Below are 20025 nucleotides of genomic sequence, written 5' to 3' on the forward strand. Positions count from 1 at the left end.
CGCCCTTTGGTTTCCAAATCCCGCCTCTGGAGCCCTGGCCCCGCCCCCAGTGTCCTGCAACTCCGCCTCTAGGGTACCAGGTCCACCCTACAGTCCTCCAGACCCATACCAAAGTCTTCCAGTGAACCCCACCTCCAGGATTTCCTTGCCTTGCTCCCAGAATCTCCTAGTTTCACCCCAGGATTCCCTGGACCTGCTCCAGGGTCCTCTAACCTCATCCCCACATCCTTCAGGCCTATCCCCAAAGTCCCCTAGTCTGTTCCTTTCACAGTCACCTCCAGGATTTCTCCCAACTTCATTCCTATTTTGCTTCCTAACCTTATCTGTCCTTTTAACAGGGTCCCCCATCCTGGACTCGTGGGTCCTGCAGCCTTGTACCTAGGACTTGAACCCAGTCCTACCCTCAATTTCCCCCCTCTACCCAGGGGCCCACAATTCATCCCTTCTTTTCAAATGTCCCAGCCCAGACCTCTCCCCATCCCAAGGCTGGAGGTGGTTGGTTAAGACTGGAAAAAAGGCCACCTCCTACCATAGGGGAGATGCAGGAGACAGAGACAATGCCCCTGAGTGGGATTGCTTACCTGAGCTGTCCCTTTCCAGGGCATCAGTTAAGGCCACAGGGACCTGGGTTAGGGCTGCCAGCAGTGGCAGGAGCAGTGGGGCCATGATGCAGGCTGATGGAGGGACTTGAGGAAGAAGGATGGAGTTAGATCTCAGGACAGACTTCCCCTGGCCCCTTACTATATCTACTTAGGCTCACACATATCCTGGCTTCAGAAACCCATTCCCCTTACCTCACCATTAACTCTCCTTGACTGTCTGATCCCTGTTTCCCAGCCCAAGGAATTCCTCCTCAGAGCTAAAACCTTGGTCTCAGTCAACTTGCTTTGTGACCTTAGGCAAGTTCATTACCTTCTCTGGGCCTTTGTTTCCTTATTTATAAAAGAACACTATACCATCACTTCATAGCTTGTGATGAGGCTATAATGCTTTGAGAGTGCTCTGTAGTACCAGGCACACAGTAGGAGCTCAATAAATGCTTATAAATAAATGATGGACATTATTATACTTAGGATTCCCTCTGCTCCTCCCAGTGCCAGAGTCCTTCCTTGAACCCAGACCTTCCTCCTCCCATAGTATATTCCCAACTTCCCTTCCTGTCTTTTCTGTGTTGGGTACCATATCCACCTGGCCTCCTCCAAGAAGACTTCTTAGACTGAACCTAGGCAATGCATAACCTTTTTTCAGCCCAACTCCTCCTCTCTCACTCCCCATTACTTATAAGGAAACTGCTCTCTACTCTTAGCATCTTCCACCCCCCTTCCCTGGCTGCCTCCTCATTTCTTACCCCCAGTCTTTCCTCTCTGCCTGGCACGGGCTTTCCCACCAGATCTCCTGGCTCAGAAACTAGCTAGGACAAAGCCCCTGTTTCTGCCAGCCTGGCCCCCATCCAGCCTCTCCCTTCCCCCATTCCACCTTTTGTAAAAGCCCTGAGCTGGGAGACTGGGCTGAGGGGAGTAAGAGTAAATGGGAGGGGCCACCCCCCTCCTACCCCTGACTATCAGAAGCTCTGAAAACCCAGAATATTCCTCTGAAGATTTCAAAGCACTTACACTTTCATAATGGGAGGGTGGGGATGTGACTTTGAGAAATGGAGACTGAGACCTAGAGTGGGATAAGACTGACCCTAGGTCCCTAGCAAAGCAAGTTAGGTACCAGGGCATGTGCCCTTAGGAGGGAAGGCTGCAGAGCCAGTGTGAGGTCACCTTTAAGGATCAGGCTAGACATTGAAGAGCATTGGGACTCATATCTGCCATGGAATAGGGCAATGATGCAGCGGGAAGGATGACTGTAGGCAAGACTTCCCAGGCTTAGTCCCACTGGCTACCCACTCCTACTTCAGGCCCAGTGTTCAACCACCATCACCTCTGCCCTCTCAGGCTCTGACTTTACACATGTTCCTCCTTTCCTGAACCTAGACTGATGGGAAATTTCCTTCTCCTCACAGATTTTCCTGGGGTAAGCAGTCCTGCCTCTCCACTATTTCATCCTCCATTTCCCCCACTGTGGCTGGCTGTCATTTTCTCAGGGTCAGAGTTGAGGGAGGAGTGACAGAAGCCAGATGCCCAGGGTCTTTTTCTGACCTTTGAGGGGAAGGAGGTTTTTGGAGGGGGCCAGATCAGAGGGTGCTGAGACCAGTCCTAGTCACGGGGCACTTGAGATGGCTGTGTTCTTGGGCTGGAGCGGACACTGTTTGGCATGAGCAACCTGCCGGGTGCTTAGGAGACCATTGGCCATGCATTTGAGCTGTGCCAGGGCTTAGGCCCAGCTCCTTCCTGGCACCCTCCCTTCCTTCTCTGGGCTGGAGCTGGAAATGCTCACAGACCTGGTGCCCAGCTCCCAAACAGGCAGCCCAGAAACCCATAGAGCTGGAGCCACTCAGGGCCCAACACCCTGGACTACCCCTTCCACCCCTGTTCTGAAGGTGGGGGAATGGAGGAGAAGGATCCAAGACTGATGAGGACCTGCTGATCTGGAACATGGAGAGTCCACTCCCAGCTCCAAGACTGGGAGCCACGGACCAGAGGGCCCAAAAGGGTGGCCCTGGTTCTGTGGGTTCTCAAGGAGCTCAAGCTTGGGTCTCAGCTGCTTCCTCATCCAGGAGTCCTGAGAAAACTCAGATATCCCCTCACGCAGCAGCAGGCTCATAACCCAGGGGTCTAGGCCTTGGCTTTCTTTGTCCCACACACACGGACTTCTTTCAGGGAAGAGCAAGACACTCTGTCTCTACTCTAGCGAGTTCAGCACTCATTCTGTCCCTTCCACTGCCTCCACTTTGTCCCTCTCCTCTCCTCCAACTCTCTCATTCCTGCCCCAGCCTCAAGATTTCTGCCTTCATTCCCTCTGAGTTCCCTCGAGCTGTTCAGCAAACATCCCTTCTTGTTACAGCATCACTCTTATCTGACCTAGGACACTCATTTCTCTCACAGGCTTCACAATTCTGGTCCACAGAGAATCAAGACCAGGCTATGTGTTTGTGTGTGTGTGCACATGCGTACACACACCTAATGCCCACCCCCTCCGTGCTGAATGCCCACCAGCTGGCAGTCCAAAGAATGCCCCCTAGGAACTGAGCTCTAGCACCCAGCAGAGGCAGCAGGAGACCGGAGCTTTGGTCACAGCAGGATTGCTCTCAGCTATCCCTTTAGTGGCAGTGTGATGAGCAACGCGAACCAAAGCAATATCAGGAGGCTTTAGCAGGGCTGGCAGAAGTAACTGCAGTAATCATGTAAATTGTCCTATTTATTGGAAGCAGGGCTAATAATAATACTATTAGCAATACCACCAACTGAGCAAGTGCAGCTCCTCTTTAGTGTAAAATCTAAAATGTGGATACTGCCATTATCAATGGCCTGGTTAGCCATAACAGGACAGGCACTGGGAATAGGTAGGTGGGTCTATCAGGAACAATGTTCCCTGATTTTTGGTATTATTTGGAATCTAGGTGTGCAGGTGAAAGTGGTGCTAACAAAATTGATGGCAAATTTCATGGTCGTGTAAGAACCTTGTGGAACAGAACTATTCAACTAGGAAGGGATTAGGGGAGTTCTTGGAAGAAGGAGTTCCCAGCCCACTGGCAGTGCTAGGGATGGAAAACAGGAGTGATAACCAGCAATCCAGTTGACAGTTACTGGCCATCTACATAAACCAGCCCACCTACTTGCTTCCTATGGATAACCTCAAATGTGAGGAAAATACTATGTCTATGTTTTCATCCTTACACCAATGAGGAAGGCAAAGTTCAGGGAGGCCAATTAATTTGCCCAAGGTTACACAGCAAGTAAGTGACGGGGGATTCCAGTTTCAGAGTCCGCCCCATGACCACTTGCTACAGCGCCTCCTATTGGCTGTCCTGGGAGCTACAGCAAAGCGTCCCCAGAAGGAGGGCAGCTCGCCGCTGCTCATGCCGCTGGGCTTGCTGCTCTCACCTCCGGCCTGACCCAGACCGCTGTCTCCCTGCCCAGGAGAAGGTCGGACATCTGGGCGGGGGCATAGGACTGGAGCGCACAGCAAAGAGGATGCGAGAACCAAGAGTGGAATTTCCATTACCCGTGGACGAGAGGGCCAGACTGCAAGCAGCAATGAGGGTGCCAGCGGAAAAGCTGGGTGCTAATAGATCGCTCCGCGGTAGCCGGCAGCCGACCTCGCCCAGGTGTCCGGGCTCCGAGCATTGGGCGCACCAGAGCCTGGGAAGCAGGGGCTGCGGGACGAGGGGCACGGAGCACAGGGCGGCGGGTGGGCGCTCCTATTCATTCTCTCCCAGGGTCGGATAGCCGGGCTGCGGTCGCACTCACCTGCCCGCAGGCGCCGAAGGCTGCGGTGGGGGTGCTGCACCCCGAACTTTGCCACTGCCTCCGGGTCCACGGCTAGGTCCTGCAGCTGCAGCCGAGACTGCGGCGGGGACTGCGCGGGCTGGAGGAGAGGCCAGGCCCGCAGGACGCTCCGAAGAGGGCGCCGGGCCGCCGGGCGCAGCACAAAACCCCTTTTCTTCCCCCCGCCCCTACCCCCGCCTTTCCCCGGGCCGCTCCCGCCCCCTGGCCAGGGACGCGGGGGGCTCTGGCAGATCACGGGACCGTCTGCCTTCTCTGCGTCGTTTTCCGGCGGCAGCGGCGAGAGCAAGGACGAGCGAAGTAGGACATCGTTCTGGGGATGCGAAGCCGGAGCCTTGGAGTAGGGAGGGAGGGCAGAAGGGGAGGGGAGAGAGCGCTAGCCTTGTGAGAGGTTGATGTTGCAGCTGGAGGGATGGAAGTTTGACAGCCAGAGGGACTTCCCATTAGTCAAAGGAGAAAGAGGAGGGACTCAGAGATTCAGATTTTGGCAGTGGGGGAAAAAAAAAAGATGAAAGTAAAATGGGAGACTTTGTTCCTGGAAAGAGAGATGACCCCCCTTCCTCTTGGCTTGGGTGGGGGGTAAAAATGGGGCAAGGAATCTCCTTCAGAGAGGAGGCAGAGATTAGGTGCAAATGACCTTTCTGGAGCAAGCTCTGATTGGGTTTTGTCTCTTTGGGGCTCCCACTTCTGACACAGAGGAGGAGCTGACTTTGCAGGTGGAGGATGGAGGTTAGACAGCAGAATCTTGTCTAAAATGCATACTTGCACCCACACTCAGGCTGTCTAAGTAAAGCAAGTCAAGAAATCTCTAGATCTGAGGGCCTAAGAGGGGTGGCATTGTGGATGGACATTACTGGTCATGCAAACCAATATGCAAAACACAGGCGTTGCTGGGAGCCCAGAGGGCCACAGGCCAGGGCTGCTGCTGCTGAATGTGAAGCCTGGTGCCAGGGGGTGGGCCCTGAACACTGCCCAGCCCCCTGGGAACTCCTTATCACCCAGAATACCAATGACACCCAGCCTGCACCACCCCCAGCCCCAGGGCCTCACTTTCCTCAACTTTCCCAGGCTCCCTTTCCTCTTCCCTCCTCCTCCTTCCCTCCTCCTTCCTGGGACTCCAGGCAAAGCCACTGGCAGACTCTGGGCAGGACAGCCAGACGCCTAGATTCTCTGCCCTGAATGGCAGTAGTGGCACCAAGGATGCCTTGGTGGGACTTTGATCCCCATATTCTCCTTCAGAATCCCTGAAATATCCCATATAAAGTAGGGTGACTACAATGCAAATGCAACTTCAGGCCAGGACCCCAACCCAGCTCAGGGTTCCTTCCATCTATTTACTACAACTTAAGTCCCTCCTGTTAGGAATTCTGGTCTACCTCTTACTAACCCCAAGCCTCCTACCCAAACTGCCTGCACCTGCATTCCTGGTGCTGTGGAACCTGTGGACTTTGAGAAGCTCACAGAAAATTCCTCCCCTCAAATGAGGAATCCTTGAGATCTAGAGAGAGAGAATTCTGTCTCCTTCTCAGAGACCCATGGACTGTAGCGGCAGGGCAGGAAGGCCTGGCAGTGGTGGGTGTTAAGGTCCCACAGCTAGACAAGTGCCTCAGAGAGGAATACAGGCAGTGCATGGATTACAAATATCAGTGTCTACATTTATCTTTAAGTTAAATTTGTAGGTAAGTAGGAACAGGTATCAAAACCCACTGCCATAGAGTAGTTTCTGACTTATAGCAACCCTATAGGACAGAGCAGAACTGCCCCATAGGGTTTCCAAGGCTGTAAATCTTTATGGAAGCAGCCAGCCACAGCTTTCTCCCACAAAGGAGCTGGTGAATTTGAACTCCTGACCTTTTGTTTAGCAGTCAAATGCTTTAACCACTGCATCACCAGAGCTCCTTGGAACAGGTCCATGTTGTTGTTGTTGTTGTTTTGCCGTCGAGTCGGCCCCAACTCATAGCGACCCCTCCTTGGGTTTCTGAGGCAGTATCACTACGGAAGTAGGATTGCCCAACCTTCCTTCCGAGGAGTGGCTGGTGGGTTTGAACCGCCAGCCTTCTGGTGAGCAGTCAAGTGCCTTAGGCACTATGCTACCAGGTCCATAGGGTTCTTATTTAGCGTTAGCTAATTAAACCTTCGTTGCTTAGTGATAATTATAGTTCCCATCAGGGCAGTCTTCCACATGCTCCGTTATTCTCACTTTATCCTTTAAAATAGCTCTGATCAATGACAGACTGTAGCCTAATAATTTTCTAAGGGTGTTTCAGTCTTGCCAATTGCTTTATTATTTATTTCCAATTATGATCGTTTTCTTCTCTTTGATACATCACTAGCCCTTATAACGGATTTACACTTTGGAGGCATGGTTATAAGGGTAAATAAGAAGAAAACTTAGGCCAAATACAGAGTTACACACTCAACACAGTGTTAACAACAGTGTGATCTGACTTAAAAAAAACAATCTGTGTTCTTAGAGCAGTGAACCACTGAAGCCAGGCAATGCTTTTATAAGTGTCACAAAGTAGTGCATGCGTTCATTATGAACCATTTGTGTTTAACTCAACTTTTTGATACAATAGGCTTATGGCAGTTCGTTCTTAAATATGAGTTGTCCGTAAGTTGGATGTTCTTAACCCAGAGACTTACTGTACAAGACTAAAGAGGACAATGCAAGGTGCCTGGGAGAGTCTAGGGAGGAAGAGACCTGTTTATTCATTTCATTGAACAAATATTAATTGAATGCAAGCTATGGACCAGACACTGTTTTAGGCCTTGGAGATGCAGTCTAGTGTGTGGATGGGGAATCTGAGAAGGCTTTTAGGGACAGGTCTGGGCAGCATCAGGGTGGCTCTAAGACCTCTCTTTGCTCCCCTCAGACTTTGCACTCCAGAGCTGAAAGAGAGCCCCTGAGTGTGGGTACAAGGACAGCCTGAGTGTAGGTGCAAGTGTGCAGTGTATCCCCAACCCAGCTGAGCGAGGCAACCAAGTGGCTGAAATTCAACCCCAGTGGTGGTTCAGATGTAACCACACTTATTGCCTCTGGGGAAACCTGGCTGTGACTGGGCAGGCACAGAGTGACTGACCTTCCTTCCCACCTCCCCGCATGACCTGAACTGTAGGCACACATTTGGTGTCCTGGGGAGATCCAATTCTGACGCCAGCCACACTTGGTCTGGACAAGGCTGGTATCAGACAATCTGTTCCAAGAGTTGGATCCCTGGTGGGAAACCAAACATGGTGAGAGAGCAGACAGCTGCTGCTGTGAAGAGCTGGAAGAGTGAGGACTCTGGAATAGTACAGTACTGAGGTCAAATTTCTATTTTGTCATTTGCAGTGGCAAAACCTTGGGAAGGTCTTAGATTCTCGGAAACTTTCTCTTCTGCTGTGCAATGAATGGATTGGATAATACCTTCTGCACTGGGTAATAAGGAGTTCTGGTGGTGCAGTGCCTAAGGCATTGGACTGCTAACCAAAAAGTTGGTGGTTCAAACCCACCAGCCGCTCTGCAGAGGGAAGACCGGGCAATCTACTTCCCTAAAGATTCACTGTCTCGGAAACCCAATGGGGGTCACTGTGAGTTGGAATCGACTTGATAGCAGTGAGTTTGTTATTTTTGGTTTGTACTGGGTAATATCTTCTGCACCTGGGCTGGGGGAGTGAAACACCTGGCCCATAGATTGGGTCAGCAAAATCTAGGTTTTTTTTTTAATACTTTGCCAGTCACATGCATGCATACACACATACACACATGCCTGCACACACGCATGTGCACACCATGCTCACTCACAAGCATGAACTCATACCCCTAATCTACATCAGGTCTTCTGCCCTGGAGATCAGTGAGTCACTCTCCTGTGGGTGGGATGGAGGACTCACCTCTTGGGGGAGGCGTCCTTTCATGAGGGCTTCTTAGAGGAGGAAATGAACACCTCCTGGGACTTTTTCATTTCCAGCTGAGAAAGTTCACATTGAAGTCTAACCTGGACTTTGAACTGACAATTGCTGGTCAGGGATTTTCTTTACAATTACCAAACTTTGCATCTTGACCCACGGCCTGATGACTTTTCCCCCATTTCTATTTGCTTTCTGAAAAGAGGCAAGAACCAAGGCATCCCCTTGTCCAGCCCTTTGAGATTTCAGACGAGGCTCTTTCAGGGAGGGACTGGTTGAAAGTAAACAGGATCAATGGAAGCAGGAAGAACGAAAGTCCAATTTCAAGTAGAACTTCATGCCCCAGTAATGGGAGGAGAATGTCTCAGGTAACCTTAGGTATCTTCTGGACAAGAAAAATGAAACTCAAAGAGGCAAAGTGACTGCCCAGGGTCACACAGCATATGATTGGCTGAACTATGACTAAAACCTAAGCCTCTGGTTCTCAGGGCAGGATTCTTGCCAAAGCCCCCCTGGCTGTCTCTTTCAGGGGAGAGTAAAAAGGGAGAAGAAGAGGGAAGAAAGAGAGAAGGAGGGAGAGTGTGGGCAGCTCTCCTCCCTGATCCACGTGCAGCCCAGCTGGCTCACCTCCCAGCCTCTCAGGCCCTGGGGAGTTTTCCAGACTCTCTGGATGAGAACAATCAATCTACTGCCCCCACATACCCCCTACCTCCCCTACGCAGGCCAAAGCTGAGGCCATGACCCAAGCTGAGGAAACAGAATCTCCCCTCCAAGTTCCTACATCCCGATTTTCCCAACCCCCATCTTCAGTGTTAGCCCTGAGCCTTCTTCGCTCCATTCGCTCCATTCCTCCATTCTCAGTCGAAGGGCCACTGGCCTCCCAGCCCCCTGAACATCTGTTCCTATTCCCCCAGACATGTCCAGGCAGCTGAGTTCCTCTCTGAGGCCCTGCACGTGGCAAGGCACCTGTGTTCTATGCCATGGGGACATGGGAGTGAAGCTGGTGTGGGGGCGGATGGGCACTGAATGCTGGCACAGCTGTGGCTGGAGAATGGGGGCTTTGATAACTGCTGAAAGGGGCCAGGAAGTGCAGGACCCCAGCTCAGGAGAGGGGGGTGGCCAGAAATGTCTGAGTGTAGCTCTTAGGGCTCCTGCAGCCAAAAGGGGAGAAGTGGAGTGGTGAAGAGAGAGTGGTAGGACCTTCAGGCTGTTCCTCTATTGCATGAGCAGGAGCCAAGAGTCCCCTGAGCTGATCAGACCCCCCACTGTGCAGGGTCCAAACTCATGTGTTCAGAGGAGACCACCAGCCTGATGGAGAAAAACCACTCACTTCTCTTTGAGCCTCAGTTTCTTGTGGTAATAACACCTTGTTTATGATTTTGATGTTGGAACCATGTACACTTTTCATAATAAAGCACAGTATTAGAGTTAGAAGAATTAAAGAGAAACAAGTAAAGCAATCTCTAAAAATATAAAACAAATGGAAATAAATGGACCTAATTGTATATGATATTGGAGGCAAAACCATGCATAGAAAAATTATCTTTCAAATGATTTTAAAACTCAGCATTTTGACTATACATTCTTAGCCCTGTAAGGACAAAAGAAACCATGGAGAAATCTTGATGTTGATATATTATTTTGAAAAACACTATTGTGATAAAGCAAATAAGGTGTGATTGTTAGAGCTGTGTGTCAACTTGGCTGGACCACAATTTTGTGTGGTTTAAGCAGTAGTGATGTGGGTTATTCCCATGATGGGATCAGATGTATATGTTTTGAGCAGCTAATCTGTTGAAAGGGAGTTTCCCTAGGGGTGTGGCCTGCTTCCAATATATTTATGGACATCCTGGGAAAAGAGACAGTCTCCTGTGGATCAGGATCCTATTGTGCTGTCTACAACTGTCCGTGAGTGAACAATCCACCATTCGGCCTGGAGATCTTGGATTTGTCATTCATTGGAGTCAACAGCCAGTATACTGCCTGACAACCTAGAGCTCCTCAGCCCCTGCAGCTGTGTGAGCCGGGAAAAGCCTCCAGCTTGACATTTGATCCAAGAACTTGGGACTTGCCAGCTTCTATAAGTGTGTGAGCCATTTTCCTAAGATGAATTTCTCTTTCTCTATATGTATATATAAGCTTTACTGGTTTTGCTTCTCTAGAGAACCCAGCCTAACACATAAGGAATTACATTAATAGTGTTAGGAACCATGATTTTCAGTGTAAAAGAGGGAAAGTTCAGAGAAAAAATAATAATTCAATTTAAAATGGAAATAGCATGAACTCATGATTTGGTGTGTGTGTGCGTGCGTGCATGTGTGTGTGTCTGTGCATGTAGATATATCTCCTATCTACTGAAAAGGCTTAAGAGCCATGACAACCCAGTAACAATGAACACCTCTAGTGTCCAGATTGTGGTCACTAAATCACACTTCTCACTAAAGGGAACAAGGACTCTTTGGAGAAATTCCAGGTTTGGGCAGGATAGCTTGTCATGCTTGAAAATTAAGAAATTGTCAGTCATGTCAGAAGTGGATAATAGCCTTTGTCCTCCACCATCCCTGTTCTGGCACAATGGGCTCGTGAATGGAGTAGCTGTGGCTGTAGACATGGAGCTCAGGCAAGGGCCCACCAGCATGGCTCCCTCTCACCAAAGCTGATCTATCTACTGCCACTGCTAAACATTTGGCCTGTCAGCAGCAGAGACAAATACTGAACTCTCAACATGGTACCATCCCGCAAGGAGATCAACCAGCCACGTGGTACCTTGTTGGTTACAATAGCCTTCTTTCAATTTGGAGGGGGCAATACTATGTCCTTACTGGAATTAATGCATATTCTGGATAGGGATCTATTTTCCCTGACCCAAGTGCCATAGCCAGCACCAATGTCCCAAGGGCTCAAAGTAAATGAGTTCCCATATAGTATCACCTTTAACCAAGTGGAATCCACTTTATAGTGAAGGAAGTGTGACAATGGGCACATGACTCAGAGTCTGTTGGTCCTATAATATACCACATCATCAAGAGAGTGCCAGCCTCATGGTACATTAGGATGGTCTCTTCAAACCAAACAAAAAACAAACCCATTGCCATCAAGTCGATTTCAACTCGTAGCAACCTTGTAGCACAGAGCAGAACTGCTCCCACAGGGTTTCTAAGGTTGTACATCTTTAAGGAAGTAGACTGCATCATCTTTCTCCCATAGAGTGACTGATGAGTTCAAACCATTGACCTTTTGGTTGACAGTTGAATACCTTAACCACTGCACCACCAGAGCTCTTTAAGGTCTCTTTAAGGCATAACATATCTAAATACCAGCTTGCGGATAACACCCACTGGAACTGAGGTACTGTCTTTCAAAATGCAGTATCTATTTTGAGCCAATGGCCATGTATAGTACTGTATCCTAGATAACTAGAAATTATGGGTACAGGAACCAAAATGTGGAAGTAGAACTACCCCTCTCACCATCACTCCTGGCGACCCACTTGAGGAATTTGCACTTCTTGTCTATATAAGGTTAGGCTCTGCAGGCTTAGAGGCCCTGGCTCTTGGGGTGGAGGATGTGTCTACTAGGGGTCACAGTAAGGGTATCACTAATCCTAAGACTATAGCAGCCACAGGGTCATTTTGGACACCTCATGCCAACTGACCCACAAAGACAGGAATCATTATACTGGCAGGTATATTGATCTTGATAACCCATGTCCAGTATAATCATGAACAGGCAGTTGCAGCAATAGTCGCCCGTTAAGGGTATGGTAAGATAAGGCTGACTCTGTCAGGGGAGAAGGTAGGTGTAGGTTTATCCACTGAGAAAGTCACCTAGACCAACAGAATGGGTTGTAAAGGATGAAGATATTGAATACTCGTTATAGCTTTGGAACTAATGGCATGTATTACTTACTATAGTTTGTCCCTACTGTCCTGTCTCCTACTGTAAGAATTTTTTTTTTTAAATAAATTTGAAACTGTGAACAGTTGCTACCTTAAAGAATCAGTGACAGGACAAAGTGAACTTAACACGGGGCACCAACAGATCTGAGCAGTGCAAAGAGTGGATTGTAGCTTCACCTACATCCTCCAGCGTTCACCTCTACAAGGAGGTTTCTCTCTCTTTCTCTCAATTTTATTTACTTTGTTGTTGTTAAGAATATACACAGCAAAACATACACCAATTCAACAGTTTCTACACATACGATTTAGTGATACTGATTACATTTTTTGACTTGTGTAACCATTTTCACTCTCCCTTTCTGAGTTGTTCCTCCCTCATTAACATAAACTCACTGTCCTCTAAGGTTCCTAGATACTTTTGAGAGTTGGTGTTGTCAGTTTGATCCTGTACAAATAAAAAATCATAATGTTCAACGCAGATCCTTTTTATTAGTTAAGCTAAATGATTGTTTGGATTTATGACTGCAGGGGATATTTTTGGTTTAAGGTTTATAGATTATCTCAGGGCAAGAGATTCAGGGGTTCATCCACTCTCCATGGCTCCAGAAAGTCTAGCATCCATGAGAATTTGAAATATTACTCTACATTTCCCCCTTTTGATCAGGATTATTCCATGGAGTCTTTTAAATAATGGTTGCAAAGCATTATCCGGTTCTTCTGGTCTCAGGGCAAAGGAGGCAGTTATTCATGGAGGCGATTAGCCACACACCCCATATTCTCCTCCTATTCCTGATTATCCTTCTTCCTCTGTGGTGTCTTGGAAGCCCTCTTGCAAACTTTTAAGACCCCAGGCATCACACAATTAACTAGGAGGTAGAACAGAAGCACTAAACATATTATTGGGCCATTACCTGGGATGTGCCATGAAACCATAACCCTAAACCTTCAAACCAAGGAAACAAATGCCATGAAGAGTTTGGTTGTGTTGTACATAAACAGCCTCTGCAGCTACTCTAATCTTTGTCATTGTTGTAAATGTATCTATCACACAACTTTTTCAATTCAACTTTTTACAGGTGTACAACTTATTGACAACAATCACAATAATTGGCTGTGCAACCCTACCCTTAATCAATGTGATTTTCTCATCACTGTTAACCCCCCTTTTTCCTCCCTCTCTTGCCCCTAAAAAAACCCAAACTCAATGTCATTGAGTCAGTTCAATTCATAGCGACCCCTCCTTGGGTTTCTGAGGCAATATCTCTATGAAAGTAGATTGCCCAATCGTCTTACTGAGGAATGGCTGGTGGGTTTGAACCGCCAGCCTTCTGGTTAGCAATCAAATGCCTTAAGCACTACGCCACCAGAGCTCCTCCTCTTGTCCCTGGTTACTACTAACAAACTTTGTTCCCTATATATTTGCCTTTTCTTTTTATGTAAGTGAGGCCATACAATACTTGTCCTTTTGTGATTGGCTTATTGCACGCAGCAAAATGTCTTCAAACTCCATCCATACTGTAGCATGTATCAAGACTTCATTTCTCCTACTGCTGATTGGTATCAAGGTGGCCTCTTTTTGTGAACGTCTATGACTGCCTGAGGGCTTTTTGTCTGGCTGCGGGAGCATGTTTGTGCTCATAGCAAGATAGGAGCACTAGAATGTTAACACTCTCAGAAGCAGTCTTCAACCAAAACCAAAGACTTGATGAGTACTACCCTCGTTTCTTTCCTCAGGTAAGATTCTCTGAGGCAGGTTCTACTTTGTCTCCCAGAGATGCCCAGAAGTATTGGGTCTCAGCTTCCCCAGCTGCCCACTTGCTCTGTTACACACCTTTAATTGGTTACCTTCCCTTTCCATCCCATGTCTCCACCGCCCTCCCAGTGCCTCCTAGCATCACTTCCCCAAAAGACTAATTATACTCAGATCCTTGACTTAAGACCTGCTTTGGAGGAATCTTTGCTAGTCTATTAGTTTGTCATACTGTGCTGGCTTGCATGTTGCTATGATGCTGGAAGCTATGCCACTGGTATTTTAAACACCAGCAGGGTCACCCATGGTGGGTGGGTTTCAGTGAAGCTTCCAGACTATGACAGCCTCAGAAAAAGATCTGCAGATCTACTTGAGAAAATGATCTGATGAAAAAATCTTTTGGGTCACAACAGAATATTGTCTGGCTTGCTCACTTTGGACACATCATCAGGAGGGATCAATCACTGGGCGGAGGATGTCCGAGGAGGGAGGGAGACCCTTGGTGAGATGGATTGGCACAGAAGCTGCAACAAAAGATTCTAACATGCTGGCTATCATGAAGTTGATGCAGTGCCAAGCAGCATTTTCTTCTGTTGCATACAAGGTCAACGTGAGTTGGACTCGACTCAGAGGCAGCTATCTGTCTATCTACTGATGACATTGAGCATCTTTTGTGCTTATTGGCCATTTGTGTATCTTCTTTGGTGAAATGTCTATTCAAGTCCTTTTTCCAATTCTTGATTGGGTTGTTTGGCTTTTTGTTGTTGCGTTGTAAGTTGTTCTTTATATATTCTGGATATTAAACTCTTATCAGATATATGGTTCCTAAATATTTTGTCCCATTCTGTAGATTGTCTTTTTACTTTGATGCACAAAAATTTTAAATTTTGATGAAATCCAATTCATCCATCTCAGATTTTGGTGCTTGTACTTTTGGTGTCATATTTAAGAATCCATTGTTGAAAACTAGGTCCTGAAGCATTACTCTAAAGTTTTGTTCCTAGAGTTTTATGGCTTTAGTTCTTACATTTAGGTCTTTCATCCATTTTGAGTTAATTTTTTTATATGGTGTGAGGCAGGAGCCCAACTTGATCTTTTGTATGTGAAGATCCAGTTGTCCCAGCACCATTGATTGAAGATTCTATTCTTTGCCTTTTGAATGGACTTGACACTCTTGTTGAAAATCAATTGCCCGTACATGTATGGATTTATTTCTGGTCTGTCAATTCTATTCCATTGGTCTGTATGTCTACTATTAAACCAATGCCAGATTGTTTTGATTACTGTAGCTTTATAGTATGTTTTGAAACCAGGAAGTGAGTCTTCCTACTTTGTTCTTCTTTTTCAAATTTGCTTTAGCTACTTAGGGCAACTTTCAATCCCATGTAAATTTAAAGATTGACTTTTCCATTTCTGCATAAAAAGCTGTTGGAATTTTGCTGGGGATTGCATTGATTCTATAGATCATTTTGGGTAGTATTAACATCTTAACAATATTAAGTCTTCCAATCCATGAACACAGTATGTTTTTCTATTTACTTAGGTCTTCTTTAATTTTTTAAGCAATGCTTTATACTTTTAATATACAGTACAAGTCTTTAACCTCTCTGGTTAAACTCATTTGCAGATTTTTAGATGCTATTATAAATGGAACTGTTTTCTTAAATTTCTTTTCATATTGCCCATGCTAATATGGTTATTTTTAAAAGCCATTAACTGTTAGAATTACACGCTGAGTATTTATAGCTGAAATGATAGGATGTTTAGGATTTGTTTTAAAATACTCTAGCAAAGACAAACATGTGAAACAAAACCCACTGCCACTGAGTTGATACCAACTTATAGCCACCCTATAGGATAGAATAGAACTGCACCATAGGGTTTCCAAAGACTATAAATCTTTACAGAAGAAAACTGCCTCATCTTTCGCCAGCAGAGTGGCGGGTAGGTTCAAATCTTTTGGTTAGCAGTTGAATACTTTAAACGCTATGCCATCAGAGCTCCTTTATGTGAAACAAAAAGGGCAGAATTTTTATAATAGTCAAGCTGGGGTAATGGGGACACGGTGATTCATTATTACTATTCTCTCCACTTTTACATTTGTTTCAAAGTCTCCATAATAATAACTGCTCAAAGTAATGGTAATAGCAACATGCAGAGTAACCCACTGCCCTTGAGTTAGTTCTAACTCATGTGGACCCCATGAGTTACAGAGCAGAACTGCTCCACAGAGTTTTCTTGGGTGGCGTAGTGCATAAGGCATTTGACTGCTAACCAGAAGGCTGGTGGTTCAAATTCACCAGCCACTCCTCGGAAGGAAGACTGGGCAATCTCTACTTCCATAGTGATACCGCTTTGGAAACCCAAGGAGGGGTCACTATTAGTCGGATCCGACTCGGTGGCAGTGAGTTTGATTTTTGTTCTGTGGACGCTTTACAGAAGCAAACTGTCAGGCCTTTCTTCTGTGCTGCTGCTGGGTGGGTTCGCACCACCCACCTTTTGGTTAGTAGTTGAGTGCCAACCATTTGCGCTACCCAGGGACCTAATATGCAGAGTAGTTATAAGAACTAGTGGTCATATCCCCATTCTGCCTCTCATTTGCTGTGTGACCTTGAAAATCGTTCAGGCATCCTTGACAATGAACATATTGTTTCTTGCCCCAAATGATAGCCCTTTCTCAGATTTATAAATTGGGCTCTAGAAAAAGTTCATCTTAACCACAGCTACTCTAATGATTGCACCATTGTATTTGCACTTAAAACCATCAGAAGGCAAATCTAATTTGGAAGACAACCACTAATTAGTAAGATATAAGGTGGATTAAACAAACAAACTCACTGCCATTGAGTCGATTTGACTCATAGCCACCCCTTGTTGGGGTTTCTGAGGCAGTATCTCTAGGGAAGTAGACTGTCCAATCTTTCCTCTGAGGAGTGGCTGGTGGCTTTGAACTGCCAGGCTTCTGGTTAGCAGTCAAATGCCTTAGGCACTATGCCACCAGAGCTCCCATAAGATGGGTTAGTGAGATGTATTTACGAGCTGGGATATTACTAGATTGGGGAAGTAAAGCTAATAAAATCAGCTTTGTTGGAGTGAAAAAGCAAAATAAATAAAAGTATTAGTGGTCATGTTGTTATTGTTTGTTGTTAAGTGCTGTCGAGTAGGACCCGACTCATAGCGACCCCTCCTTGTGTTTCTGAGGCAGTATCACTACAGAAGTAGATTGCCCAACCTTCCTTCCGAGGAGTGGCTGGTGGGTTTGAACTGCCAGCCTTCTGGTTAGCAGTCAAGTGCCTTAGGCACTACACTACCAGAGCTCCTATTAGTAGTCATAGTGGAACAGAATTGAGAACTCAGAAATAGGTCTCACACTCTCAGATCTCAAAAGCTACCATACAACCACAGTAGTCAAAACAGCCTGTTATTGGTACAACGACAGACACTGCAGTGTAGTAAATTACTTAGTATGGCTTTTCTACCCGTAAGTCATTGTAAACTCAGTGGTGGAATGAGCAACTGAGGAGCTCCTGATTGTAAATGTTATCCACCTGGGTTATTTCTGTTGGGAATGGCACAATGCAATGTTATGGGAGGCTCATTATCAAGTGCTTAGAATTCTGTTGTTATGATTGGTTGGTTGGCCACTCTGCTGAGCTCAAAAGGAGGCCTCGTAGAGGCAGAACTCTCTCTCTGACTGCTGGTTGAGGAAGACATGCTGCCGAAAGAGACACGTGCTCCTGAAAGAGACACGCGTTGCTGGGAAAGAGATGCAAGAGACACGCGTTGCTGAGTAAGACACTGAGGGACATTCACTGCTGGGGGAGAGACTGTGAGAGACTTGGCTGAGAGACGGAGGGCTGGGAGAGAGACTGAGCATTTTTCCTGAACTTGAATTGTAGCCTGTGGTGCTTCCCTAATAAATCCCATAATCTGTGAGCTCTGTGTGGCCACTGCAGCAAATTATCGAACCCAGGAGAGAGGTGGTGGGTGCTTTGGGAGGAACGGTTGGTGAAAGGGCTGGAGGGAGGCAGCATGTCTGGCCTTGCAGTAATAGGCCTTGCACTATTGATGGTGATTCTGCCTTCCTTTTGTGGGATTAGAGGAAGTCGGAAGATGTGGCCTCCCTGCCGTTTTTGCAGACACATAGACCAGTGAAACAAAATTGAGAACCAGAAATAGATCTATCCACCTATAGACAGCTGATCTTTGACAAAGGGCTGAAATCTATTCAATGGGGGAAGAGATAGTCTCTTTAACAAATGGTGCTGGCAAAACTGGGCATCCATTTGCAGAAAAATGAAACAAGATCCATACTTCACACCATACACAAAAACTAACTCTAGACAGATCAAAGACTTAAATGTGAAACCTAAACCTATAAAGTTCATTAAAGAAAAAGTAGGGGCAAACTTAGGGGCCCTAATTTATGGCATAAATAAACTATTAAGCATGACCCAAAATGCACAAACAACAGAAGAAAAACTAGATGATTGGGACCTTCTAAAAATTAAATTCTTATGCGCATCGAAAGACTTCTCCAAAAGAGTAAAAAGAGAACCTACAGAATGGGAAAACATACTTGGCAATGACATATCTGACAAGGGACTTATCTCTAAAATTTATAGAAAACTCTAACATGTCAACATCAAAAAGACAAACAATCCAATTAAAAATGGGCAGAAGACATGAATAGACACTTCACCAAAGAAGATATTCAGGTAGCCAAAAAACACATGAAAAAACGTTCACGATCATTAGCTATTCGAGATGCAAAATTAAAACAATGAGATATCATCTCACCCCAGCAAAGTTCAACAATACAGAAAAGAACAAATGTTGGCAAGGATGTGGGGAGATTGGGACTCTCATACACTGTTGGTGCGACTGTAAAATGATACAACCACCATGGACATCAGTATGGCGATGACTAAAAAAGTTGGAATTAAAAATACCATTTGATCCAGCAGTCTCATTACTAGGTATATATCCTGAAGAAGTGGGAAGCAGATCACAAATAGATATATGCACACCCATGTTCATCGCAACACTATTCACAATAGCAAAGAGATGGAAACAACCCAAGTGCCCATCAACAGAAGAATGGATAACCAAATGTACATGCAATGGAATATTATGCAATACTAAAGAATACTGGGAGCTCTGGTAGCATACTGGCTAAGGCACTTGACTGCTAACCAGAAGGCTGGTGGTTCAAATCCACCAGCCACTCCTCGGAAGGAAGATGGAGCAATCTACTTCTGTAGTGATACTGCCTTGGAAACCCAAGGAGGGGTCGCTATGAGTCCGGTTCGACTCGATGGCACATAACAACAACAACAACAAAGAATACTGTAGAATCTGCAAAATACGGCATAATGTAGACGAACTTAGAGGACATTATGTTGAATGAAATAAGTCAATCACAGAAGGGCAAATATTGTATTACTTCACTATTGTAAAAAGTCAAGAAAAGGTTTATATATGGAAGGAAATTTTCTTTGTTCGTTACTAGGCATGGGATGGAAGGGGAGGGGAGGGAAAATTGCTAGATAGGTAGAGACAAGTATTGATATGGGTGAAGGAAAGGCAATATACCAAAAGCAGATGACCAACACAATAACACCAAGGGAAAGGAAGACAGAGTGGTGCACAAGAAGTACAGACAAAAAGATAAATCCTTTTACACATACAATACTGTGTTATCAGTGATAACAAACATTAATCTACAGGTGAATAGATGCATAGACAGGCTGAATGATCAGGTATGTCTAGGCAAAAGGGAATACACCCATAACAATATTTAAGGTTGGCAGATGATATTTCTACATATGTATTTGTATGTGCTGTAAGAATGTCCATATATATAATTGCTGTTGTTGTTGTTGTTATGTGCCATCGAGTTGGACCCAACTCATAGGGATCCCTCCTTAGGTTTCTGAGGCGGCATCACTATGGAAGTAGATTGCTCAACCTTCCTTCCGAGGAGTGACTGGTGGGTTTGAATGGCCAGCCTTCTGGTTAGCAGACAAATATCTTAGGCACTACGCTACCAGAGCTCCCATATATAATAGAGCTAAAAAGGGTTCTGATTCAT

General features: G+C 46.2%; 1 protein-coding gene across 1 annotated transcript in view; it reads right to left on the bottom strand.

The window, feature by feature from the left end:
- The window catches only part of BCAN (brevican), a 14040-nt gene extending 13374 nt beyond the window's left edge, over nucleotides 1-666 (bottom strand). Inside the window, exon 1 of the mRNA XM_007948428.2 lies at nucleotides 582-666. Within this exon, the coding sequence (XP_007946619.1) occupies nucleotides 582-666 (85 nt within the window). The remainder of the gene's footprint in view (nucleotides 1-581) is intronic.
- Between the last annotated feature and the right edge of the window lie 19359 nt (nucleotides 667-20025).

The sequence above is a fragment of the Orycteropus afer genome, unplaced genomic scaffold (assembly GCF_000298275.1).
Source record: "Orycteropus afer afer isolate SDZICR_OR568_19922 unplaced genomic scaffold, OryAfe1.0 scaffold00217, whole genome shotgun sequence".
NCBI classification, from domain to species: Eukaryota; Metazoa; Chordata; class Mammalia; order Tubulidentata; family Orycteropodidae; genus Orycteropus; species Orycteropus afer.